This window comes from Vespula vulgaris, chromosome 8 (genome assembly GCF_905475345.1).
Source record: "Vespula vulgaris chromosome 8, iyVesVulg1.1, whole genome shotgun sequence".
NCBI classification, from domain to species: domain Eukaryota; kingdom Metazoa; phylum Arthropoda; class Insecta; order Hymenoptera; family Vespidae; genus Vespula; species Vespula vulgaris.
The window spans coordinates 3,283,945-3,311,172 of record NC_066593.1 but is presented as its reverse complement, the minus strand read 5'-3'; the positions used below and the strand labels follow the sequence as shown (position 1 = coordinate 3,311,172).

Below are 27,228 nucleotides of genomic sequence, written 5' to 3'. Positions count from 1 at the left end.
GAATATAACTCTTATGTTTTTCTTATTTCCATAATAAAGGAACAATATATATATATATATATATCGATGCAATTCATTATAAATAATCTTTATAAAGATATCGATATTTACTCACTTCGTTTTGTTTCCTTGCAGTAGACAAAATTCTTCAACTATTAGTATGTACAATGACTCAGTACGTAAGATATGAAAAAAACAGTATAGGATACATATAATGAATGAATGGAACAAACCCATAGATTTTTCATCGATGGTACTTCTTCGTATATATTTTAGTTTTATCAAATAACTTCGTATAACTTATCGGTTTACTCATGTTCAATAAACATGATATATATAAACACACACATAAAAACGTATTTGAATTTTACACGTAGAACGCAATAATAACGCACTTTTCTTTCTACAAAACGATAATAAAATGTTAAAAAATATTTCAATATATATAACGATGTATAACGAACTAATAGTTTCGAGAAAAAAATGGATAATGAATATTCAATTACAACGATGGACTTTTTTATCGACATTTGAGAAGCAATTATTTTTATCAGTTTTTTTTTTATTTTTTTTTATAACAAGATAAAATATATTTGAAAATAATAGAAAAATACGCATGCAGAAGTATAACGGTTCGTAAAAGGAGCCATTTCCTTTTCAGACTGCATATTTTCGGAAATATACGCTAGGTGGCTCTGATTGAAGGCAAATATTTATAATAAAAAAGTAATCGAGCTATCAGCTTTTTACAATCTTTTTATACTCTTTTTCAATTACTATTAAAACGAAAGACAAGTGAGATTAGAACGACAGTAAAAAACATTACAGTTTATATTTGAATTTGTCAACTAATGTATAATGTTCAATAAAAAAGTTTATGAAGATAAAGGGTTAAAATAGTTCGTGATGTAATTACTAAGATCGTTGTCATAACAAAACAAATCGTATCCGGTTTTCAACAATTTTCAGTAAAAAAGAAAAACAAAGTATACGATGTATAGTTCTTCTCGTATAAGTTTTTTTACAAAACTGATATTGTATCTAAACCTAAAACTTCGATAAATGTCTGTGATAAATAACATTGTTTAGAAGAAAATAATTCGATTAAAATGTTACATGAAATTTTAGTGTCCCTTTGGGGTTGTTCAACCAGTTTGATGGAAATGCTCGAGATTGATGTGAGAATATAAAATTGAAATTAAGAAATTTTAGATTATTAATAAATCATTTATTTAATTAATTTATAAGTCAAATTCATTGATATTGTTTATTGTTTAATCTAATTTTCTTTGTTTTAGTCTATAGATTTAGATAAATATTTCCATCCTGGAGAACGTGCCTTAGTTAAAAAAATTATTGACATTGTCAAACAATGTAATACAATTCGAGAGTTCATTAAAATACATACGACTTTATGCGACTCCAATGAAACTGGTATTTATTTATATAATAATTATCTATATTTATTTAGAAAATATATATGTTATTATAAATTTAAATATCCATTATATACACAGAACCACAAGATATTGAAGGGCTTTATCTTCGAGCTCTTTGCGATGGGATGAATCAAGCTTTAGAACCTTTTCACCAAGATGTCATAGAATTAGAAAATACTATCTTAACTAATAGCTATACACCTGTATCTTATATACTTTGTCATGTACAAAAACATGTATGCTTATTTTCTGTTTTGAACTCCATCATACGTGAAGTAAATAATAATTTTATATATGTTATATTTTGATTAACAAAATATTATGAGCATGGCTTAAACATTAATGTGTGTGTGCGTGTGTGTGTGTGTGTATACACACATATATTATATATTGTATTAATTTCAGATAAATACACAAAAACTCCATGGTTGTAAATTAATACAATGTCTGCATCAGCATATGCATACAGGTATACCTGAAGTTGAAGTAGCATTAGAAAAGTAAGTATGAAGAACATATTATAGTTTATTATATTGTATATCTTTTCTATCGTGTTTTTAGGATGATACATTGTGTACATGTAGTTTTTTATAAACAATTAACAAGTTGGCTTTTGTATGGGCATCTGGATGATGTATATCATGAATTTTTCATTCAAAAAGTATCTGATGATGAGAACAGTTCAACATCCACGGAAAAGAAAAGTAATATAGATGGTTATGAAGAAACAAATAATAAAAAGTGTAATTTAGATATGTGGGATTATGATATTCAAATAGATATGCTTCCTTCTCATATTGGACCATCTTTAGCAACAAAAATTTTAACTATAGGACAAACTATTATAATGTTTGGAAATGATCCAAGGCAAAAAAAAGGTAAATGTTATATGGAATTATTCAATTATTAGAAACTACATGCAATAACTTTGTTGTAATTACTAAAATTTGGAGATTCATTCACAGATTTCAGTGTAGTCACTAAAGCTGATAATTCTATATGGGGTGAGAAAGAATATGAATATTTTCGAAAACTTCAAAATCTTCAATCCAAACCAATTTTTAATATTGTTGAATTTGAAAGGACCATTGATGAGTTAAAACAGTGTGTAACTAAACTGTTATGGCAAGTTGCAGTTGAAGAAGCTCAACTTATGCAACAGCTTAAATCAATGAAAGACTTCTATTTAATGGGACGTGGCGATTTATTCCGAGAATTTATTAGGCTGACAGCACATATCCTAAATAAAACGCCAACAAATCATACATCCAGAGATATTAATCTTGCTTTTCAAATAGCAATAAGAAAAATGCATTTAAGTGATGAGAGTACTATGGATAGCTTTAATTTCACTGTACCAATCCCAGAGACTAAAACTGACAGTGATGATGATTTTATTGGATCTAATGATTTTTCAGAAAAAGAACTCGAAGATCCTATTGGTATAATTTTTCTATATAATTGATTGCAAAATTTTTTATTTGATATTCAAGAAATAAAATGTTCGAATATTTTTTTCATAGAAAAACGTGGTTGGGGGCTAATAATACTAAAATATAAAATTGTTTGGCCGCTACATTTATTATTTAGCCCATCTGCATTGAATGATTATAATACCTTATTCCGATTTTTATTAAGAGTGAAAAAGACACAGATAGATTTATGGAATCTATGGAGTGAACATATGCATTTTAAAAATATGTATGTAGTTGAATTATATATCTATTATACATTTCATGTAAATATAATTTATTATATAAATCATTTATAATTTTAGCGATATTGGTGTAATTCAATTACGAAATAACTTGATCTTCATTGTTGACAACTTACAGTATTATTTGCAAGTGGATGTATTAGAGAGTCAGTATGCTATAATGGAAGGAAACGTGAAAAATACCAAAAATTTTGAAGATGTACAAAGAGCGCATTCTATTTTTTTGGCTAATGTTATGTCACAGACTTTTTTAGCAGGCAATGTTAAAGAGAGAAAGAATCCAGTAGGTTTAATTAACAGATTTTACATATTCTGATTTATTATTATTATTAATAATACTGCATTGTAATAAATTATATTATCCACAGAATAAATCTAACATAGATTATTTTTTTATTAGGTAAATAAATTGATACGCCTTTTGTTAAGACTTTGTGATGATTTCATTCTGCAAGCATCTACGTGGGAAGTTGCTAATTTGCTTCTAACAGAAAAAGAGGAATTAAAAACACTTTCTGATACGCTCGATTGTTTAATGGACTGGTTGACTAAAACACTAAATCGAGTTCGTTCACAACCTAGTGGTGAACATTTAGCTCAATTGCTATTGAGACTCGATTTTAATAGATGGTTTAGTAAAAAACTGTAAAGTATAATAAAAATTGTTTTTTAAAATTATTTTTTTATTCAAATATTTTATTTAAAATAAATTATCGTTATACTTATATATACAACATATTGAATATTTGTAATGTAAGAGAAAGAATAGCAAAATGTATAATACTTGTACTGTTATTTAAAAAAAAACCATTTAAAATTTTCATTTGATTTTTTAAGTTTCTATAAATTTTAATACAAAATTATTCCGAATCGCTTCCATCATTATAATCATCATTTGTATATCCACATTTTATATCACGATCATGTAATTGGTTTAATTGTAATGCATTTTTAATAGCTATATTTGAAGACAAATCTTTGGCTGTGAGTTTATCATTATTTTTAATTAATGGATCAGCACCATTTTTAAGTAATAAATTCACAACATCTAAATGTCCATGATTTGCTGCAATATGTAATGGTGTTTCTCCCATTTTATTCTGAAATCAATTATGAAAAAATCACTTTATTATATTATAATTTAACAATTTAATACAATCTGAAAATTTGATATACTTGTGCATTGATTGCAGAATTTGGTAAAGAGAGGAGTTCTTTTACACAATCAATGTGACCAGTACACGCAGCCCAATACAATGGTGTATTTCCTGTTGCATCTAAACCAGTTCCTGATACCCCTTGTTTTAAATATTCTTTTAGAAAGGAAACATTTCCACGTCTGGCAGCTTCATGTAATGGCAATAAAATCTCTTCCATTTGTTCTTCGACTAGAAATGAAGATAAAAAATAAAATGGACTTCTATAATAGCATTATCCAAAATAATTCTAACCATAATTAACAGGTATAAGGCCTTCACGACTTCCACATTTAGCTTTCCACCAATTACTGTCTATATCTTTTTCATAAACATAAAGTATATCCCCTTCATCGAAAGATAATTCATCTGCCTACAAAAAGTAAATATAATATTCTAATAATCTAGCCATAATAAAGGATAATTTTTAATATTGAAATAAAAAAATATTTGCTTACTTGTTGTGCTGTATATTTGTATAATGCTCTGACTACTTTTACTTTACCTTAAAAAAAAATTTGGATTGTAATATTTTCCGTTATAATATTATATTTGGAGAGAGGTGAAACATAATACAACACTTTGTTTACAAATGATTTATTGAGTTTTTATGATTCTGCATTCGGTTATATGAAAAATTTTATTTATATTAATAATATAAATATCAATTATCTTTAAAATCTATCTATATTTAAAATAATAGAATAGTTACAATGAAATGCAGAAACATATATTTCTAAATACACAATTTTATCACTATATACCTTCACAATTTTATATATTAAATTTATAAATTGTCATTATATATAATTTCATGAACGATGTTTTTAATAGGTATTTACCAGGTTTCCAGCTAGTTTTGGGTGGAACAGGTGTTTTCACAGGCATATTCATCATGAAGCACTCTTACCATCATAATCCACTAAATGACATATACAGCTATATTCACAGCAATTCACATTGATGCACTATCTTGTGCATACATTTTAAATACATAACACATATCCTTTATAAAATTGTTATTATTATACATTTAAATTTTCTTTTTTGCTACTTTCATAAAAAGTATCATATCTAAAATAAAAATATATACGTATATATACTATAAATTTTTAATACTATTACCATAGAAAATAATCTAATAAATACTGTAATTTAAGAATATTAATATCTATAATATAAATCTGAAATAAATATTGTACTTACTAAAAAATACTACAAGTACAAATGCAATCATTAACCAAACCCAACACCTCCAATTGGATTTTGTATGTTCCTCCAACTTTAAAGATTCTGTTTTTAATTTCCCGGTATTAGTATTTGTTAATTTTTCAGACTTTTCCAAAGTATTAATATCCCTTTTTATAATAGCACTAGCTGCTAAAGCATGTTCTTTCATGCTGCTAGTCATGGATAGCATATTTTCTGCTATTTTTTCTTGAATGTTGCGATTATATTTCATGAGCGCGTCCAAATCTTCGTCCTGTATACTTGTGCTAGCATATCTATGTCGAATTCCATCCTCTAAAGATCCTTAAATTAAATATACATTTTCTTTATTATATTGCATTTTTATATGTAAACATTATTTTCATATATGATGCATTTATGATATAGTTTCCTTATACCCTTTTCGGTATGAAATAGTTCTGCACGTAATTCTTGATTATATCTTGCTGTAGTTTTCTGATGTATTTGTGTCGCTATATTTGGACCAAGAGTATCATTTACATTTGATGTTTTAGATAACATTTGTACAGCAGCTACTCTTTCATCTGGATTATTTAATTTTGCTGTGTTAACAATTCCTTTTAAAAAATCAAGTCTCTTTACATATCCTGTTAAAACATCTTTGGAAGGTTTACTAAAAGAAAATGTTTTTCTTAGAATATCTTTTAAGTAAATAAAATTTTTATATTATAATAACATTTAAAAGAAGATGAGTATATAATATCAAATGAATTACTCCGGTAAAGCTTGCAACTTTTTAATCATTTCGTCCAGAGCAAGTATATACTGCAACAAAAAATAAATTTTTAAATAATGTACAAGTAGTACTCTAAAAAAAATTTATCTGTTTTTAATAATATTTATGCATATATATATATATATATATATATATATATATATATATATATATATGAAAACATATGTGCATGAAAAATAGGTTAGTAATTTCAAAATTTTTATAAAATAACCTTTTCAAGTTTCCAATCCTTCTGAGGATTATCTTTTGCCATTAATTCGCAGCGTGTTAAAAGTCGCCTAACATTAACTTCTAATCTGGACATTTGTAACATTTTTGACAAATTTATTTATAAGCACTACACGAAGTAATAATGCTCTGTCAATATCTCGTATTTTTCGTACGACTTAAACGCGTCAGAATTCTGAACATTATTTACGATCATTATAATGATCATCTCTTTAATATTATAAGACAACATATTTATAAAAACATATAATAATATATAAAAAAGAAATATAGTTACAAAACTAAAATGTTTAAAGTATAAACAATATTTATATACAATGCTTTTTTTTTTAAATTCCCGCCATTAACTTACGTAGATATACAACGTAAGTTTCACTGTATTTTATATAAATTTAAATAATAAACTTATCGATCAATATATAATTGTTTGATTTTATTTATGACATATTTTATGACTATTTTCATAAATCTTATTATTAATTTAATATGAGATATTGCTTTCTAATTGAAAATGGTATAATTTAATTATATTTGTTATATTGAATTTCTTACTTGCTTTCTAATCAGACATATGTGTATATATATATATATATGCATGTATATCTATGCATATATATACATATATATATGCATAGATAGCTAAACGCGCGCGTTTACGCTAAAAGTACCGCTCTCTGGAAGTTGATAACGGTAGGTTCTAGTTTATTTGACGTCGGTAGTAATCATTCGAGGGGCCGATCCCTATACATCTTGACATCGTAGATTGACAGAACCGCTAAGATGGCTGATATTAAAGACACTCCACCTTTATTTGATACTAATGAAACAAAAAGCGATGATTTGGAGGATGATGACGACGATGTTTTTGCCTCCGCAGTACAGGTATTTTATAAATTTCGATATTTCAATCCAAGTTAGCAGAACTCTTTATTCAGAACAAAGATTCTTTATAAGTAGTTTTATTAGTTTATTTAAGATTTGTAATATCATTCAAATTCTTTTATATGATCGAATTTCGAGATTATTACTAATTATGTTATTGAGTAGATTATATTTTTCAATTATATGGTACTATTTAGTATTTATACACTTCAAGTATATTACAAAATATATTAAATGTACTGTTAAAGTATTATATATTTCTCATCTTTATTTATAGAAATTTATATTGATAAAATTTGATTAAAAGAAGGTATAAGATTAGATATATGATATTGGTATATAATTGTATAATGTTCCTTCTTAGGATCAAAGTCAATTGGAAGATTCACCCCCTTACAATGGTGTATCTACGTTACAAGCGGAGTTACCCAAATTGACGTTAAGAGACGCAATGGAAGAAAATTCATTTTCTTCTGTATCAAGTCCACCACCTGGTCCATTAAGTCCACCATTAGGTCCTATAAGCAGTGATATTGGAGATTTGCATGATGTTCCCATAAATGACAATGCAGATACGCTGTCAACAAATGTTATCAAATCTCAATCATTCGAAGAGGTGATTTTGAAATTATAATTTAATCTTAGTTGCAGATTTATTTTATAATTCTTTGTTTTTTATAGGTATCAGGTGATACAGCTGATGTTTTTCTCAAAATCACAGTCACTTCACCTCAAAAAATAGGCGATGGCATGGGTGCTTACATGGCCTATAAAGTTGAAACTAGAACTAACATGCCAATATTTAGAAAACGCAATTTTAGTGTAACTAGAAGATTCAGTGATTTTCTTGGTCTTCATGATAAATTAACTGATAAATATCTTAGAAACGGTAGAATTATTCCACCAGCACCAGAAAAAAGTGTTATTGGTATTTTTATACTATCCTTATATTAGTACTTCTTTTGAATTTGTATATATTTATATATTTACTTAAATATTGATTATCTAATTAGGTACAACAAAAATAAAAATGTCTGGTGACAAAAACCAAGAACAAAACTCAAGTTCTACAGAGTTCATTGAACGTCGTAGAGCTGCTCTTGAAAGATATTTAAATAGAACTGCTGCACATCCGGTTCTGAGTGTGGATCCTGATTTTAGAGAATTCTTAGAAGCTGGTATAATTTTATTGATAATATAATTTTATATATTTATATAAAATTTCTTAATAGTTTCATACATTTATATATAAAATTTTGTTAGATATGGAATTACCTAAAGCAACGAATACATCTGCTTTGAGTGGTGCTGGAGTAATGAGACTCTTTAATAAAGTTGGAGAAACTGTTAATAAGATAACATATAAAATGGATGAAAGTGATACGGTGAGAATCATATTGCAATAATATATAGGAAGATTTTTTTTAATATAACATGTCCATTTAGTATAACATTTTTCTGTATATAGTGGTTTGAAGAAAAAACTTCACAAATTGAATCTCTTGATACTCAATTACGTGCTTTACACTCTGCTGTTGATACCTTAACTAATCAAAGGAGGGAACTTGCAAATTGTACAGGGGGAACAGCAAGATCAATTGCAGTTCTTGGTCATGGAGAACCAGGAGCTTCTCTTGGTAGAGCATTAGCACAATTAGCTGAAACACTGGAGAAAGTGGAAGTAATAAGAAGAGCGCAAAGCAATAGCGACCTTTATCAATTTGGAGAAATGTTAAGAGATTATGTTGCACTTATTGGTGCTATTAAGGTTGGTTGAAACATATGAATTTAATGAAATGTATGAAAATATATGGAAAGAGTGAATAAAAAAAAAAAAAATACAACTGTAATGATTAATACTAATACTAGGAAATATGTTTTAGGATGTTTTTCACGAACGTGTTAAAGTTTTTCAAAATTGGCAGCATGCTCAAATGATGTTAAATAAAAAACGGGAACAAAAGGCTAGATTAGAACAATCTGGTAGAACTGATAAAACAAGTCAAGCTGCTACCGAAGTTGTTGAATGGGAGGCTAAAGTAGAAAGAGGTCAAGAAGAATTTGATAATATTTCAAAGATGATAAAAAAAGAAGTTGAACGTTTCGAGTTGGTCAGAGTGGAAGACTTTAAAAAACAATTAATTGAATATCTTGAAGCTATGTTGCAACATCAAAACCAATTGATCAAATATTGGGAAAGTTTTCTACCTGAGGCACGAGCAGTCGCATGAACATTCCTCAATTAACAATATATAATACTTTTTTTATTATGTATAGATATATGAAAACTTTATGATGAATAAGATTTGTTTGCCTTACCTAACTATTTGCATTTGTATATAAAAAGAAAGAAAAGAAAAAGAAAAACCAATTATCGACTGATTAGAAAAACACTTTAGCGAGAGATAGTTAAAGATTGAAGTAGAGAATGCAGGAAGTGTAGGTGATGAAAAAAAATTTAAGCAATGTTCGCTGCAAAAACTTTTGTTGTAAGGACACATAAAATATATATGTGTGTGTGTATATATATATATGTATGTACGTATGTATATATATATATCCATTTACATATAAAAATTAATGATTCCTATAAAATGAGACATTTTGTAAAAATAAAATTGTAAACTTTAAACTTGTATTCATGATTTAAATTGTTAGATATTAGATATAATATAATCTTTGTCATTTAATATAATCATTTGTACTTATAAGTAATCACATACATTTAGAAAAAAGTGTGCGACTGTAATTTACAGCATAGCATTAATATACTAATGATATTTTTATATCCACTAGTATAAAAAATCGTATATAAAAGTTTTTATTTTTAATTGTTTTTGAATCAAATTATCCGCGTATTTTGCAAAAATTGATTATTGCTTAAATTACACGAAAGTCGGAAAAAAAAGTCCGAATTAATTATATATTATATAAAATAATGATACACACGCATATAAAAAGGTTTCATGTTAATTTTCTTAGTAAGCACATTAATAAAACAACTTCCTTTTTTTACATAGTTTCTATAAATAGAACTTGACTCTTGTGTGAATAATAATTGCAATCGGTTTTTTCCTTCTCCCGCATAAATAATGTCCGCAATATCAATATATAATGATAAAAAAATTATTCGAGGAAAGAAGAAACAAATGTTAAAAAGAAAGAAAGAAAAAAAAAATAAATAAAAAATTCAATTTAAAAAAATGTATAACTGAAATTAACAATAATTCTTATCAAAATGAAGGAGATAAAATAACAAATATTTTTTTATTTATTTTCGACATTGATCGTATTATGTTAAAATACTTTATTTTATTGTTTGTAATCGATGATATATTGTATAAAATTAATTCTTTTTTTTCTCTCTTTTTTTTTTTTTTTAACTAACTATAATGGAAACTGTTCCTAACATTCTTTTGTCATGACAAAAAAAGAAAGAAAAAAAAAAAAGAGAGAAAAGATAAAAAGTGAGAATATATGTAACATCTCTGAAGTTGGCAAACCTGTTGTAGATTGTTGGTGATTGTTGATCGTATATAATCACACAAATGTATTGACCATTTTATGCGCGTGTCGTTTAGGATAGCAGTGATGTAAATTAAACTAGGTTATCAATTGTTGATGATAATTGGTAAAATTTGCTAATGAATTTCATCCTCGCTAACGTTGAGCATCTTGCATACGTGGCAGACTATACCACCAATCAGCAAACACGGGATTTCGATAGGCGTGGCTTTGAAACACGTATGCTTGTCTCTATGTTCAGTCGCCATAATTCTTAAGAAGTCGTTGCGTGTGAATTGTAGTGGTTCTTTGAAAAAGAGTGGATTACGTTGTATATCTTGCATTACTTTAATCATATTCATTTATTTTAAATAATTGGGTAAGTGTTAAGGAAATTTTGAGCATACTCGTTTATAAGATCGTATTAAGCATTAGAGTTATTATATCATTTTGCCGGTTTTCGGCTGATTTATAGAATGTTGATGAAGATGTAGTCATCTCTTGCGGTCGTGTCGATGACCTGCCACACTGTCATCCATATGTCATTATTCATATAATCTTCCTTGAAATTTTGTATTCTTAGACTTTGCCTCTAAATATTTATCTAAATGTGTATATTTTGAGAATAGGTATTTATATTATATCAATCAACATTTCTTCTATCGTTTGATATAATTCTCAAGTTTTTCAATTATCTGTACTTTAATCGATTCAAATTAACTTCTGTCTATAATACATTGCTTTTAATTTATATTTCAAAATATTTTTCACAAGCTTACTCTTTATTTACAGTTTTAAAATATAATTTAACAATGGCGTTATATACTTCATAAGATTAACTAATGATATATTGCATGTAATTATTTATTTTTTCTTCACAGAAAAAAGACGTAAGAGATGGATATGCAAACAACATTAGTATGTATAGGGGCAGTAATTGTCTCGGCAGTTATACTTTGTTTATCCATATTTGGAATAAAAGAAAAATCGTATGAAGAAGCTATTGCGGAACAAAGAAAACTTCCTGATGATCTTTTATTAAGTTTGTAAAACAAAAATTTATTGTAATTGATGTTTAATTGTTTTGTTAGAGATCTTATCTAATTATATATTATGTATTGTATATATAGGTAAAAAAGATAAAAGTAAAGAAAAAAAACATAAGAATAAATCTGGCAAGAAAGTGAAAGAAAAGAAAGAAGAAAAAGAAGAAAAAGAGGAAAAAGATGACAAACAGGAACATGTTCAGTTCGAAGAAACTCCACAAATATTATCTTCTGAATTGCCTTCACAGGTATGATTGTTTAAAGTTCATTTGTTTGCTTTTTTTCTAGTATTATTATATCTTAGTTTATAATTTTCAAAAATGTATTAGTAGTTGTGCATGCGCTTTATATTTTTTTAAATAAGAAATAAAGAAGCTTTTTTTTTACTATGCCTATCATTTAAATCTATGGAAATGCTTACTTTTTTTTATACACATACCATTTATACATATATATATATAGATACATTTTACATCTCATGCATGAAATATAGTATACTAAGTCATATATCAAATATCATACTAGTGTGTTGTATAAGATTCGTGTAGCATCATATTCCTGTCACGGTGCAGTGCAATCTTAAAAGAATTATTAGAAAGAAACTGCGTTGTAATATTTGCATGTATCAAATAACTTAACTAACAATTGAAACTAGCAATTAGTAAATTCATAAAAGATATCATGTTAGTAAACTTTTAAAAAATTACTTCATAACTTTTGTATTCTATCAATGTGATTGATAGACTATCATATAAATTTGCATGTATTTGAATATGTGTGAATAGTATATTATGATTTATAAATTGAAAAATTTTTATAATTTTTTATTCCATTTCATAGAGAAACATAATCTTGCATTTAGTAAAATTTTTTATTTTTATTTATAATTTGTATTTTTGATTATCGAATAAAATAAATATAACCTATTTCTTGATAATAGAGAACATGCTTCTCCTTGTCAAAATTGATAGTATATATCATGTATTATTTCAATTCAATTTAATACAATACTTTTACAACACTAAATATACATATACATATATGCTAAGTATCATCACATTTGACCCCTAGCTACCAAACATTTCTATAGCAATGTATAATGCCTAACTTCAAAGAGTTTTTATAATGTAATTATTTTAAATAAACATATACGATTTATTATGTTATTTATATTGTTTTGCTTTAGAGCAAGTTTAAATTAAAAGTTACATATCTTCCTATAATTTAAGCATATCTATTATACAAATAAAAATCATGCCCTGGTGAGTTTATATAGGTTATTTTACATAAATTTGACATTCTATGGTATTTTCAATAACCAAAGGAAAAAATATATATGTACATAAGAGACATAGTTATCATTTTTCATTTATAATAAGTATTATTTATACTAACTACAAAAATTTGGCATTTTAATTATTTGTATATTTTTCATATACACATACACCATACATATATATATATATATATGAAGTACGAACAAAGCTTAATTAGTAAAATTATCATTCATTTTATATGTATGTATAGTCTTTTGATAAATCTGGAATTTCTACTTGCTATTAATAACTTTCTTATACAACATATCAATGATACTAGTTACTCACTTATCATAAAGATTATAACACAGTGGAGTAAGAGAAGATGTCTTATGTTACTAATTGAATTTCCATCAAATAATTCTTTAAAATAAATGTGTATATAAATATTACTTTGATAACAGATAACAGAAAACAGAAAACATTATAAAGCCAGTCACAGATTTTTTGTTACACAGTACATTCTATTAAATAAAATGTATTATCTTAAATGATATAACTTGCATAGTGTATTTTAATTAAATTAAAATAGAGTTCACTTAAATATTAATATTATTTACAAATTTTGTCCTAAGGAGATTAATATACTCCATAAATACATAATTAAATGACATGATGGATTTGTGAATTTCAGGTATATCTGTTCAGCAAGAAGTGAAAATAAAGCCCGTTATAAGGTGAAAATAAATTGATAATAATGATATACCTTTAAACTGAAATTAATCTTTTCAGTCATTGTTCGTTCTAACAAGAAATTTCAGTATTCCATATGTGCAAGTATTCCATTTCGTGATAATACTACAAACCATATTCTTTTATTGTAACATAGGGTTTTTTCTTAATAATACTTTAATATATTATGAAGTCAAATCCATTAATTTCTGTTATTTTATAAATTATTAATTCAAAAGATGTTTTCTCCATTCTACAAATATTTAGTTTAATGTAATGCTATGTAAAGATTTATGTGAATTTTATAATTTTTATCTGGCTTTATTCTATATTTATAATTGTTGAGTACTATGATAAATATGTAGCAAACATTTCTATTTGTATTAAAATCACAGGAGGGTAATAAAGCAAGTAAGAAGAAAGGCAAACCTGAAAAGGTAAAGCCAATCCTCATAAATAAAGATGAACCTTTGGCTATTGTGACCGAATTAAGTTCTTCGCAGCCTCTCTTGGGAGAAACTAATCATTTTGAGCTCATTCAACCAAAGGATGATCTCGAACTCATACGGAGTCATAGTGTGAGTTATTTGCTTTCGGTAGAATTGCTTGGTTCATATACATATTCATTTTTTTTTTTTTTAATTTGGCTATTATATCAGAATGCTATAATTTTAAGAAGGGTTATTAAAGCATGTCTATGCTAATCTAATTTGGCAATAATTTTTATTTCATTGTAATACATTGATTATTCTATGTGTGATATGAAAAATGTGTTCATATTAACATATTAAATAATTATATTTTCAATGTTTTTGTATATTTAAGAAAAATATTTCTTCTGTAAGAAAAGTATTTCATATGCCTGCATATAAAAGAAATTATTAGATGAGAAGAATCAATGTGTTATAACATGGTTATTATAATTTACCTTACAGCGTTTACAACAGTGCTCAAGACAACTGTTTAAAATTGTTATATAAAGGTTTTGATTAAAACAATTATGAAAAACCTTTATTCTGAATAATTGTTATGAAGAACCGAAATTTCTAATCATTATTTTTCGGTTATAGGTCAAATTTGGTTTCCTATATCGGTTTAACAATCGTTTTTTCAGTTTTATTTAGATTCTGAAACAGTTAGAATCGATTCTTGTATCGATTTTTCTGTAATTGAAATCACTAATTTTGTAGCTGCAAATTACTTAAAATGTGTATATTTTTTACAAAATCAATATAGAGAAAAGAGAATATTTATATACATCACTAATTTTTATGTACTTCTATTCTCAAATTCACATCAATAGCAATGATTGGAAAAAATGCAATTCTTGATTGCAAATATTCTATAAATAAAAAAATATAGCAGTCAAATAAATGACCTGAAATTACTACCAATAACATGGAATACAATTAATTAATTAATGAATTATAATGAATGGAACTTTAAGAATTGGCACAAGTTATTTTGACAATGCTATCCAATACATCCAAAAAACTCAAGAAAATATTTGATGAGTTTTATTATCTATAATTCATCATATTATATTGTATTTTTATATTTTATTTTTTATATCAACTATAACAAAATAAAATAAAAATTGAAAACAAGAAATCAAAACTCCTATTTATTAACTTCTTATCCTAAATAATATAGTTTTTGTATGAATGTGACAGATATGCATAAATGTTCCTCCTTTTTCTATAATAATTTTGTAAAAAATATGTATATATACAGTAATAATTAGTGATAATTAGTGATATCAATTATGGAAAAATCGATACAAAAATCGATTCTTAAATCGATTCTGGAATCAATATAGAACTAAAAAATATTAGTATGGAACGGAGACTTAAATAGGTAACCGAAGCAAAGAAAATTTATTTGGAATAAAGATTTTTTTTATAGCTGTTTTAAGAATTGAAATCGATATTATAACAATTGTCAAGTTTTAGTTTACATATTAAAATATTAAAGTTTTTATGAATTAATGATCTTAAAAATTAAGTAATAATTATCTTAAAAAGTAAATGTATATATTTTATAAAAACAAACTTTTAATGTGCTTTTTATAGAATTTATTAATTTTTATCAATTATTATTTTTTTACAATAGAAAGAAAATCTTCAACAAATTAATCAGTCTGAGTCAATAGCAAGTAAATCTCCTAAGGAAACCCCTACAAAAATGAAAAGAAATATTAAAGAACCAATTAAGAAAAAAGATGAAAATGTAAAAGAAGAGAAAAAAGAAACAAATGTTAATGTAAATGTACTATCTACTGCAAATAAAGAAGGTGCAAAAGAAACTAAAGATCAACAGAAAGAAGCAGTAATAAAAGATATAAAAGAAGTGGTTAAAGATCCTGTTCAATTATCAAACAAGGAATCAAAGAAAACAAAGAAGAAAAATGATATTCTGGCTCAGATTGGTAAATGTGCATTTGTTGAATATCTTTCAATATAACTTTAATATTTATGTGTTGACATTTTACGTTAATACATTATATATTTTATTTAAATTTTATTACATTATAGGTGGTGATAAAGATGCTGTTAATGTTTCACTTTTGATGCTTTTTATTCAAAAAGCTGAACTCAGTCGCTCAGAAATACAAATCCTTATTGATCAACTTTTAAATAAGCAATTAGACAATCCATCAGAACATTCAGAGTGGACTGAAGGTCGTGCTGATCCTGTTATTAAATTAAAAAAACAATTAGCAGAAAAGGAAAAAGCATTAACTGATGAGCATGAAGTTAGCATTGCATTTCAAAATAAAGTAAAAGAATTGCGTGCTGAATTTAATGCAGAAAAATCTAGATTATCTGCTAATGCAAGGCAACTAGAGGAAGCACTCAATAATAAAATAACAGAAGCTCAGACTTTGCATACACGTATGCAACATATACTAGAAAGCCATGCTGCAGAGAAACAAGGATTTGCTAGACAAATTGAACAATTACAAACTAAAGTTAATGAGGATACTGCAATTATTCATAAAATGCAAGAAGATCAAGGTCAAACTCAGGGTCATATGCAGCAAGAATTAATAGCACAACGTAAACAAATGGAAGTTCAATTTGCTCAAATGCATGAAAATGAAACTGCATTAAAAGGACAATTGGCACAAAAACATGTGGAAGTACAAGAATTACAAAATGAATTGCAAGTATCTTGTGCTAACAGTGCAGCTGAAATAGAGATGTTGCAGCAGCAATTAAGCATAATGCAAGGTCAATTGATACACACAGAACAACAATTACAACATTTCAAGGAAACTAGTGACAGACTCCAAGATGTTGCCAGACAGTTAGAGGTAAGTATGTTTATTAATTATCCTTCATAAATAAATTTTGTTTTAATTATGTAATAATTATAAAATTTTTTATAGGAATCTCATCGTGCTCATGCTGATTTAGATCACAGATTTAAAAATTCACACCTACATGAACAAGAACTACAGAAACAAGTAAACTCATTGCAAACGGAGTTGAATGTGGTAAAAGTAAAAGCTAATGAAGTATCCTCTTTGAAATCTGAATTAACTAAAGTTCATGCTGAATTAGTTAAAGTGGAATCGGAATTATCAACATTAAAAACTACATTATCTAGCAGAGAAGAAGAACTTAAAAAATCTAAAGAAGAACTTGATTTTATTTATAATGACTTAAAGAAATCTAAAGAAGAAGTAAAGCATGCTGAATCTAGATATAATGATATGAAAAAGAAATTAGAAGGATTGAGAAACGATTTTGATAAAGCAGTCAGTAATATGGCACAATTAAAAGATGAAGCTGTCAAATATCAAAATGACTCACGTAAACTTCAAGAAGAGATCACACAATTACAGATAGTACTTGCAAAAGCACATGAACAAATTCAAGCAAATGATGAGGCTGGAAACGAATTAAAAGTTTTAAAAGCTGAAATACAGAGATTTCAGACAGGAGAAAAAAAATCAAATGAAACACAAATTCAAATTGCAAGATTACAGGAGGAGAATGATAGACTTTCAGCTCAGGTATTATTGATATATTATTTGATAATATATCTAAAAAATATTTATCTATAAATGATAGAAATAATTGTTAATGATATACTGTTTCTTAATATAGCTTGTGAATTTTATGGAGATGCAAAAAGAAATTAAAAAATTGCATGAAGAAAATGAATCTTTAGCTTCTCAATTGACAGCAACTACTGAACGTCATGCTGCAGATGGCCATGAAAATGGAATTGAGGAAAAATTGCAGAAGAATAATACTGAATTATTGGAACATGCTAATTTGTATGTATAACATATTATCTACATATAATCTTGTTTAATCATTTTACAATTTTTCTATAATCGTTTATTTTTTGTTTTTAGTGTTTGCTTTTGTTGTTCATAGTCTTCTTTTTATCTCGATATTATTACTTTTTTAAGCTGCTACTTAGTAATTAATTGTTACAATATTTTTAATATATAAGTATTTTAGAAATACGTACATATTTTAACTAAAAGTAATACATTAATTTTTATAGGTTAGCACAGAAAGATAGTCAGTTAGATGCTTTAAAAACAGAATTAACACATAAAGAAGCAAAACTCAATCAGTTAAACGCACAAGTTGATGCATTACAAAGTGATATGAGTAATCAGAATAGTTTAGTTGCACGACTGCAAAATGATTTGGATGCACAAAGATCAAAAAACAATGTGAGTGATGAAACTATGAGATAATTTTATTTGGTGAAAAATGGATACTCTTTTTAATCTTACTATTTTTTGTCGAAACAATGCATGTATATATATTTTCTTGTATACATACGTTTCTAAAAATTATTTTCTCTTGTTTTCAATTGCTTCCATCACTTTGCCAATTGTATTCTCTAATTAATGTTCGAAACAATCATGTTTATATACCACATATGTTGTAATTTATATAAATATATATACAATTCATCTTATTTATGGTGAGTGCAGGAGCTACGTACTAAAAACTGGAAAGTGATGGAAGCTCTTTCTGCCGCTGAGTCGCGTGCTAAATCTAACAATGGAAAAGGCATTGTTGTAAGTTTTTATTTTGCTCGTGGTAACATGCGATTTTTTAATTTTATTTTATTTATGTATTATTGAAATCAAATTAAACAAGATGTGTTAAACATATCTTATGGCTATATAATGCTATTGTTTTATTTTTAAATTAAATGAATTTATATTTGTATATATATGTATTATGGTGGTGAGGATTACATGTTGTACTGTGTATATTATATATTCATTATAAACATAGTTATTATTATTATTAAATTTGTTTTATATTATTAGGATGCAACACAGAAAATAAAGGCAGAGCAACAGGAACTGACCAAAGCATTTTTGCAAAGGGTGTTTCCAGAAATAAAGGTTACAGAAACTTCACACGAACAATGGTTAAATGCTTTTGAAAATAAAGTATACTCTTTTATAAATACATTAAAAGACAAAAATATAATGGATATAAACACAGACATAGAAAAACAAAATAAAAATTTACAAGGCATGGTTTCACATTATAAGCAAATTATTGACGATACAGTAAGTGGAACTTAACGTAACTTACAATTGGATAATATTTTATAATTAATTATTTTTATAAATATTTTGGTTGTTTTTATAATTGTATAGGAAGGCATGCTTAATAAATTGCAAAGTTACATAGAATCTGAAGAAACCAGATGGCAAACACAATTGCAGCAGAAGGAAAGTGAAGTTTGTAATCTTAGGCTAGAATTGACTGAATTACAAACAAAATTAAACACAAATGAAAAGGTAGATTTTCATAACTTGAGTTACAATTAAAAATGATTATAATTACATAATATATCTATGTACTTAATATATTGTTAACATTATTTTTCTTCTTATTATATAGTTTCGGGAAAAGATATCTGAATTGGAAGCTAAATTACAAGATGCTCAATCTTTAAGAGAACAAACAAATGCTGAATTATCAGTTCTAAAAGTTGCACAGAAATCTGTTGCAAATGGAAATATGTGCAATCATGATCTTGCTGCTTTAGAAAAACTTCAAGAGGTTAGTAGTTAATAAGATAAGTAATATAAATAGAATGTAGAATATATAAAGAGAACAAATATTCGTTAATAATTTAATGATATATTATATGTATTAATTTATTACTTAATTATAGGAGAAGACACGGTTATCAGAAGAACTTCAGATGGAAAGAAATAAAAGGGCAACCTTAGATGCATCAGTAGCCAAATTACATGCTCTAGTAGAAAGTAGTGAATCCAGTTTAGCACAAGAAAAGAATCTTGTAACGCGACTCCAACAAGAAATATCACAGTTAAAGGTATACAAACAATATCTTTCCATTTAGAATAATAAAATAAGATTATGAAAGAAATAAATTATATATTATCATATTATTTTATTTTAGAATGAAGTATGTGGTGGTTGTAGCAGTTCTGAACAATCCATGTTGAATGGCCCTCCTACTTCTGATTCTCCTATGTCTGAGGTTAGTACATAGATAGATCATTATTACTATTGCACCTATAGTGCCTTCTTTTTGATAGATTTATTTATGAGGCTTATGCTGTGGTTATGGTAATTATGAAGTGATGTCATATCTAAAAGTATGAGAAAAATATAAAGTTGTTCTACAATCTTTTAATATGATATCATGATACAGCATTAAATTTTATTGAAGTTAGGAATTATTACATGTTAAAATTAAGATAAGCTGTATGAAATATAAATTACTTATCTTATGAAATTATGATACACAAACAGTAAATCCACGTCTATTGAAATTTTTCTTTCTTTTTGCTAATAATTATACACTAACATGATTTTATTGTTAAGCATGTATGTACGCGTGTGTATATATAATTTCCTAACACAAACTGCAAACGCGTATCAATTATTTAGCTTTCAGCAAAAAAGATTATGTTTTAGGTGTATCGGTATATGCTTGTATGAATATATTATATGAATATATTCTTAAAGCAATTGTTTTGCACTATATAATGAGAAAGCATATGCGTGAAAAATTTGGTATATATTTCTGTTTTGTATTTATAGATTTCGTAATATATAGAACTTATATTCATAGAATATTAATAACATTAATACCTCATAATTTGCGTTCACGTATTATTATAGATGTTAGACATGACATTTATTTTGCTGATATCCTTGAAAAATACATATTTATATTATTTATTATTCTTAGATATAAAAAAAAAAGAAAAGGGAAGGTGAGGGTTTGAGAAAAATTTCATTGAGATAACGTGCTATTAAAAGATTTTATGATATTATTATAAATGAAACGTAAATGAATTAATCAACAATGTAATGTATGTTTTATCTTTATGGTTTTATAAAGAATTGCACTGTTTATTTTACATATCCATGCCAATGTTTCAAAAAAAGGTTTAAACAATATTCGATAAAAATTATCTATTATTATAGCAGTTAAATAATCGTATATCTGAAATGCAGACGCCACTAGCAGCACAAAGTCTGATTGCTGCATTACAAAGTACTCTCCTCAAGAATACAGAGTTTGCAAACTGTCCCATGACCAAGTCTATGAATTTGGTTCAGTCTCAACAAGAAATTGACAACAGCTCCCTTACTTCAAAATACTCCTCCAAATCTTGTCATATGACAGATCACAATACACAGGCTAATTGGAATCCATTGATTGGCCAGCAACATAAAAAACACAAGAAAAAAAGGAAGGTAAACCTATGAATCTCTGAATCAAAGAAATGTTACTGGCTCTATATTATTGTATAGATTCATTCTCACTTCAGGCTTAACATTACAAAGAGAATGCTATCTACTATTAAATGTATATTTTCTATTTGTGTCACAAACACATATATGTTGTATAAAATGTTCTTTTTTCTTTCTTTCTCTCTTTTTTTTTTATTTTTATTTTTTTTTATTTCTTTTTATTATTTAAAAAAATTTTTTTTTAATAAAATTTTGTTCTTTTCCATTAAAAAATATTTTCACGTATATTACATATTTTATATTCTCTATACTATGTTAAAATTTTTATAATAATAATTATTTTAAAATGTACTGGCAATCATTGGAATATCATTTGTAAATTATTATACCTGATTACAAATAATTACTTAGACTCATATAATGTATTTCAGTATTTTTATATATCTATATGTTCATTAGATTTCTTTGTAATATGTTGATTCCTTTTTTTTTTTTTTATTATTTTGCTTTATTTATAATCATTGGAATTACATATTTATAAATGATTATATTGATTGCAGATCATTAATTAGACTTATATAGTATATACCAGTATTTTTACATATCAATATATTCATAACATTTCTTTGTGACGATGTTGACACCTTTCTTTCTATTATTTTGTTGTATTTAATCTACAATTTTGAACAGTAATGTGTGGTAGATCTGTTTAGAGTATTATTGAATAATTATTCTATATGTACACTTTGTAATTTTTACCTATAGATCTAGTTCAACGCACGTATATAGCAAGAATATAACATTAGACGTGGTCTTAAATAAAAAGTTACAGTACAATTGGAAAATGTTGTATACATATGTAGACTTGTTTGTTTTCGTATTAAATAGATCTTAATATTTAGCATAAAACTTTCAGTATTTTAATAAAATAGTATAATATGATTCCATAGTTATTAATAATGATAAAAATAAAATAGATTAACGTATACATATTTTACAAATATGTAATGTTTCATATGTATACACAGAATTTAGGATATATTTTTATGTAATTTCACTCTGTGTTAATGAATATCAAATTTTACTGAACCGATCATTCCCTTTCATATTGAAGCAAATTCTTGCGACTACTGGTCATACAAATTTACTTTTTTCTAAAATTTAAAAAAAGAGATACATGTATTATGAATTTTTTTTTTATGGCAATTGAAAAAGTTAATATCAAATGTGAAACAGTGTGTTTATATCTTTGTCCCAGTGTTTGTTCGATATAAAATTTAATTTTAAGATTTATGTATAAAGCGTATCAGCGTAACACGTGGCAGCAGCTCATTGCAGTTCTTCTGATAATAAGAAAAATAGCTTTGTCATATGAAGTATCATCTTCCAAAAAATAACGATTTTATTGTTTTCGTTCTTTTGACAGTCCACTAAGAAATCCATGGCAAAACGGCGCAGATTCGCAGGTATGCAAATCTAGACATGAAATTCTCTCGAGATTTTTCTTTTAGCCTTATAAAAGGGTCAGTGGTAGACTGCTGCTAGCGGTTCATGTCAGGTTTCTTAATGATTTTAATGAAATTATTATTTTGCAACACAGATTATGTTATCTAATATTAAGTTAAATCTTTATTTATGCATCAGTTTGCTTATAATTACGTTTTTCTAAACAGGGAATAACATAATCTATCTATGCTTGAAAAACATTAAGTTAGTCATATTAAATGATTGATCTATGCCAATTTAATATATATTTATTCATAGTTTCTTCGAGTATCTAATCCATAAGAATAAACTTGAGATATATATTAAGATTTATGTGCCTTGACTTATATTGATAATGTGTCGTTCTTGTGAAATTTTTGCACAATGTATAATTCTTAGCTATAGATTACATTCCTTATCATAATGCATTTTGAATGTTTTAGCACATATAATAAGATGTATCAGTTACATGTACATTTTTGAAGTCCATAAATATTATATGTATGTTTTTATATTGGTATTGTGCAGTATCATGTGTGTATCCTATAGGGCAGAATACTATCATTTTTGAAAATCATTTTTATATGTTTGTGCAATCATAAATCAATTAATCACATTATTCTGCAATTTTATACATCAAGTGATACTGTTTAGTATGGTTATTCACTTTTAGAAAACGTAAAATTTATTTTATATAAATAACATTATGTAGAAATTATAGAAATAGATTTTAATATAATAGTCGACGGATTGTAGACGTATCAATGAACATAATGTTACAAAGTGTATATAAAATGCGCAAAACGGCAATGAAGATGATGGACATAATGTGAATGTACATAATGAGTATAAATCAAATTTTATAAACACAAACACTGGGTTAAAGGGTACACTTCAAGCAATCTATATGTTAATTTCATTTACTTATTATTTCATCCATTAAACTTTTTAGTATATTATCCTTAATGTATTTATATTGCTTTCATATGTTTTATTTTATTCTTTTTCAGAGCATCAATTATATTATCTGATACATTACATGAAATATTTTCTTTATAGAACGATGGATATACATTTTTAGTGTACTAGTTGTAGATACATTATACATTATCATTATTCAAAAGTAATTTGTACTGTTTGAGTACTGTAAAACTACACGCTTTTGCCATTCAAAATAATCTCTTCAGTATATTATGGAATCTTCTTTTATTTAAAAAAAATAATTTTATTCTTTTTTTTCCATTTTTCATTGTAAGCTTAAACAATTAATATTTGTATCCAATGCTTTTATTATGTGCTTAAATTAATCATCCTTGCTTGCAGTAATATCATACATATTTATTGCCTTAACAGGAACAATAAATTATTATTTATTGTAGTTGGTTTTCTTTGCAATGCTTTTTTGGTGATGGTAATTATTTTAATACATTAGTTTCTTACTTTTGCGTGTTTATTCAATTCTTTATGTGAGGATATCGTATGGTATATTTACTTGCACATAGAATCTACTATACTACTGTATCACTGCATTACCAGATGACTTATCACTTCATGATCGATAAAGATGACCCCAAAACATGGCCTCATGAAATCATTTTTTCTTTTGATTTTCAAGATTATCTATTTTTATTGTTCTGAAAGTCTTGTCAACAAATAAAATAAAAGTCTACTTACTTTCATTATTGTAGGAGGAAAGTATTTTGTATTAAATATTTAATCTAAATAATTGTATACTAAAACTAGGATATAAATTATATCTAATTGTTTTATGTGATAATAGTTATTGATTCATAATATAATTTTTATGTTTCTAACATTCAAGAAAAAAGAGGTCAATGTTAAGGGTATTATATACCTACTTTTTTATCTATTGCAATATGATAACACAATAATATAACTATGTAGATACATATGATCTTCTTGTATTATATATCATTATAAGTAAACACGCATTTTAATGTTTCTCGACTATATAATATAATATAAATTTGCATCTTTCACAAAAAACTTATGCTTTACTGTTTAATTAGTATCAGACAGAACAATGTACAGGGAACTATTGCTTTTACATGTTATAATTTTTCATAAAGTTCTAATGAAAATTTATAAATCGTGTTTATGCTTTCAGGGTGGTTCAGGAAAAAAGTAACTTCAAAGAACAAACTACGTTAATTCCATGTAAAGGTTAGATGGTAAAAACAAATTGGAATAAAGTATAAAATGTATATGGAATCAGACTGTACACATAAATGGCATACTTTGCTACTGAGAAGACTAATATAACAATTAAAATATATTATGAATATAATGTTTATTATAAAGAATACCATATTTTATTATGTGGAGAAAATGTAAACAATTAAACTTATAGTTAGTAAATAAGAGACATTGAAGCCGATATTTGCGATCATTATTACTAGGGAGTATAAGTAATAATAATATAAGAATTATATCGTTTGTGCATTATGAATTTGTTGTTTTTTTATATGTTTCATATAATTAAATTTTATTTCTGTTCTAAAAATATATTTTCAAGATTTTATAATTACGCTATGTTCGAAATTAAAATTTATTTAATATATATACTTGATAATGTCTCTTTTTTCTAACAAAAACTTTTAAATTTACGTATATGCATAATGAAAAAATTTATGTAAATGAATTTCTCCATATGTGACAGGTATGGTTAATATCACATTTTTAGACATTTTTTCACATTGTTAAAGCATTTGTATACAAAGCTAAAATCGTTAAGAAGTTATATGTGCAATAAAGGAACAAAATGAAATGATCTTATACATACAAAAAAAGAAAGGAAAAAGATTTATAGTATATGATCAATATAGTTCTCTGGTTTATAAACTAAAATGTTTTCTTAGAGGAGTTATACATGGATATATACTTATGCAGGCCTATCTATATAGAATTGCATAGGCAACACCAAATTTTGCTAAACAAATTGAAAATTTCTATTATTGCGAAATCCTATAAATATCTTATTTAGTGCTAACCATATAGGTCAATGAAGAGCACAGTTTGAAGCATTTAGAGAATTCAGTTATATAATTTCAATAAATTTGTTTTGTTTCATTAACTTTGAGTAACAAAGTTGTGAGTCACAATAATGAAAATACTCTGATGACATGACAAATAGTTCATTCACATTGGATGAAAAAATCAGATTTTCTGAGATTATATAAAACCTAATAATGCATTAACTAACATAATTTAAATGTCTTTTTTATCGCATATATATATATAATTAAGGTGAAAGCAAAAACAGCATTTCTCTTCTTACAATTAATTTGGTAATATATCCTCAATATACTTTCCATTGACCTCAAATGATTTATATCATATAATTTAATGATTAATTTGATTGAGTAATTATATTTCATTGATTTTATAAACAATAAACTGGATTATGCATTGTACTTATTCGTATCATATATAATGTTTAAAGACTTAGAATTAGTTCATTAAATTTCGTTGTTTTTTTTTTCTTTTTTTTTTTCTTTTTAATTTCGTATTAATATTATATGATTTTGGTTGATAATATGTGAACATAGTATCAGATAAAATTGTAGCATATGAGCAATTTTGGAGAATTTAAAAACACTTTAACACATTGTTGAATCAATGCACGATAATTATGTATTCTTCTATTAATATATTTCTCGTAAATCATTCTGAGAACGAGATTACTTGTTTTCACTTTTAGGGATTGTAACCGTAGCTTCCACGTAATATTAATAAAAACAACAGAACAAAGTTATAGTGTCAAAAACAACTGTTTATTGTTTATATTTTTATTAATGTTTTAATAACAAAATACTCTTGATTAGATAATATTATGTCGATAAATTAATCAGTTCAAAAATCCTGATAGTGTGTCAGGTATTAATTGTAATATAAAGTAAGAATTATATATATGGAAATAAATGCACGTAATTAAATGTGGTATTTTTATATTATTTATTTTTAACATCAATTAATGGTGTATATATATTCTATTTTGCAGTG

General features: G+C 25.8%; 5 protein-coding genes across 13 annotated transcripts; 3 read left to right on the top strand and 2 right to left on the bottom strand.

The window, feature by feature from the left end:
• Positions 1-73: 73 nt before the first annotated feature.
• LOC127065705 (gamma-tubulin complex component 4) lies at positions 74-3,834 on the top strand. Of its 3 annotated transcripts, none has more exons than XM_050998469.1 (9): positions 74-1,178; positions 1,299-1,434; positions 1,518-1,714; positions 1,845-1,939; positions 2,001-2,317; positions 2,393-2,881; positions 2,963-3,177; positions 3,275-3,439; positions 3,557-3,834. In XM_050998469.1, exons 1-9 carry the CDS (start codon positions 1,110-1,112, stop codon positions 3,803-3,805), a joined length of 1,932 nt encoding a protein of 643 aa, XP_050854426.1. In that variant the 5' UTR covers positions 74-1,109; the 3' UTR covers positions 3,806-3,834. The 3 variants fall into 3 exon arrangements, with proteins under 3 accessions (XP_050854426.1, XP_050854424.1, XP_050854425.1); XM_050998467.1 differs by having other exon boundaries at positions 84-1,178; positions 2,963-3,140; positions 3,217-3,439; XM_050998468.1 differs by having other exon boundaries at positions 90-1,178; positions 2,405-2,881; positions 2,963-3,140; positions 3,217-3,439.
• Positions 3,819-5,283, bottom strand: LOC127065716 (osteoclast-stimulating factor 1-like). Its single transcript, XM_050998493.1, has 5 exons — positions 5,195-5,283; positions 4,811-4,857; positions 4,608-4,725; positions 4,333-4,544; positions 3,819-4,256 (listed from the first exon to the last, which is right to left on the bottom strand). The coding sequence occupies exons 1-5, from the start codon at positions 5,247-5,249 to the stop codon at positions 4,017-4,019; spliced, it is 672 nt and encodes a 223-aa protein (XP_050854450.1). The 5' UTR covers positions 5,250-5,283; the 3' UTR covers positions 3,819-4,016.
• LOC127065715 (vesicle transport protein USE1) lies at positions 4,934-6,824 on the bottom strand. 2 transcript variants are annotated; one of them, XM_050998492.1, is made up of 5 exons: positions 6,551-6,824; positions 6,319-6,368; positions 5,981-6,216; positions 5,559-5,876; positions 4,934-5,426 (listed from the first exon to the last, which is right to left on the bottom strand). In XM_050998492.1, the coding sequence occupies exons 1-5, from the start codon at positions 6,650-6,652 to the stop codon at positions 5,386-5,388; spliced, it is 747 nt and encodes a 248-aa protein (XP_050854449.1). In that variant the 5' UTR covers positions 6,653-6,824; the 3' UTR covers positions 4,934-5,385. The 2 variants fall into 2 exon arrangements, with proteins under 2 accessions (XP_050854449.1, XP_050854448.1); XM_050998491.1 differs by having other exon boundaries at positions 5,559-5,885; positions 6,551-6,806.
• Positions 6,825-7,218: 394 nt separating this feature from the next.
• On the top strand, positions 7,219-11,332 carry LOC127065710 (sorting nexin-2). The gene is made up of 7 exons (XM_050998481.1): positions 7,219-7,449; positions 7,814-8,065; positions 8,131-8,377; positions 8,463-8,627; positions 8,713-8,834; positions 8,918-9,217; positions 9,333-11,332. Exons 1-7 carry the CDS (start codon positions 7,348-7,350, stop codon positions 9,678-9,680), a joined length of 1,536 nt encoding a protein of 511 aa, XP_050854438.1. The 5' UTR covers positions 7,219-7,347; the 3' UTR covers positions 9,681-11,332.
• LOC127065700 (early endosome antigen 1-like) lies at positions 11,184-27,161 on the top strand. Of its 6 annotated transcripts, none has more exons than XM_050998455.1 (17): positions 11,184-11,332; positions 11,835-11,995; positions 12,084-12,247; positions 14,383-14,565; positions 16,100-16,415; positions 16,522-17,303; positions 17,379-18,008; positions 18,103-18,275; positions 18,512-18,686; positions 18,954-19,040; positions 19,299-19,547; positions 19,638-19,781; positions 19,885-20,046; positions 20,162-20,326; positions 20,414-20,494; positions 23,147-23,186; positions 25,334-27,161. In XM_050998455.1, the coding sequence occupies exons 2-17, from the start codon at positions 11,851-11,853 to the stop codon at positions 25,375-25,377; spliced, it is 3,540 nt and encodes a 1,179-aa protein (XP_050854412.1). In that variant the 5' UTR covers positions 11,184-11,332; positions 11,835-11,850; the 3' UTR covers positions 25,378-27,161. The 6 variants fall into 6 exon arrangements, with proteins under 6 accessions (XP_050854412.1, XP_050854409.1, XP_050854408.1 ...); XM_050998452.1 differs by lacking the exon at positions 23,147-23,186 and adding an exon at positions 21,481-21,723; XM_050998451.1 differs by lacking the exon at positions 23,147-23,186 and adding an exon at positions 21,451-21,723.
• Positions 27,162-27,228: the final 67 nt, after the last annotated feature.

Coding starts and splice junctions, on each gene's coding strand:
- LOC127065705 (XM_050998467.1), top strand. CDS start 1,110: ATGTTACATGAAATTTTAGTGTCCCTTTGGGGTTGTTCAACCAGTTTG. Junction 2,318..2,392: donor TGATCCAAGGCAAAAAAAAG/GTAAATGTTATA, acceptor TAAAATTTGGAG/ATTCATTCACAGATTTCAGT. Junction 3,141..3,216: donor CATATGCATTTTAAAAATAT/GTATGTAGTTGA, acceptor TTATAATTTTAG/CGATATTGGTGTAATTCAAT.
- LOC127065716 (XM_050998493.1), bottom strand. CDS start 5,249: ATGATGAATATGCCTGTGAAAACACCTGTTCCACCCAAAACTAGCTGG. Junction 4,726..4,810: donor ACAAATATACAGCACAACAA/GTAAGCAAATAT, acceptor TACTTTTTGTAG/GCAGATGAATTATCTTTCGA. Junction 4,257..4,332: donor ATTCTGCAATCAATGCACAA/GTATATCAAATT, acceptor AATTGATTTCAG/AATAAAATGGGAGAAACACC.
- LOC127065715 (XM_050998491.1), bottom strand. CDS start 6,652: ATGTTACAAATGTCCAGATTAGAAGTTAATGTTAGGCGACTTTTAACA. Junction 5,886..5,980: donor ACTATTTCATACCGAAAAGG/GTATAAGGAAAC, acceptor ATTTAATTTAAG/GATCTTTAGAGGATGGAATT. Junction 5,427..5,558: donor TGTACTTGTAGTATTTTTTA/GTAAGTACAATA, acceptor TTTTTATTTTAG/ATATGATACTTTTTATGAAA.
- LOC127065710 (XM_050998481.1), top strand. CDS start 7,348: ATGGCTGATATTAAAGACACTCCACCTTTATTTGATACTAATGAAACA. Junction 7,450..7,813: donor TTTTTGCCTCCGCAGTACAG/GTATTTTATAAA, acceptor GTTCCTTCTTAG/GATCAAAGTCAATTGGAAGA. Junction 8,628..8,712: donor TAGAGAATTCTTAGAAGCTG/GTATAATTTTAT, acceptor AAATTTTGTTAG/ATATGGAATTACCTAAAGCA.
- LOC127065700 (XM_050998451.1), top strand. CDS start 11,851: ATGGATATGCAAACAACATTAGTATGTATAGGGGCAGTAATTGTCTCG. Junction 14,566..16,099: donor AACTCATACGGAGTCATAGT/GTGAGTTATTTG, acceptor TTTTTACAATAG/AAAGAAAATCTTCAACAAAT. Junction 17,304..17,378: donor ATGTTGCCAGACAGTTAGAG/GTAAGTATGTTT, acceptor AATTTTTTATAG/GAATCTCATCGTGCTCATGC.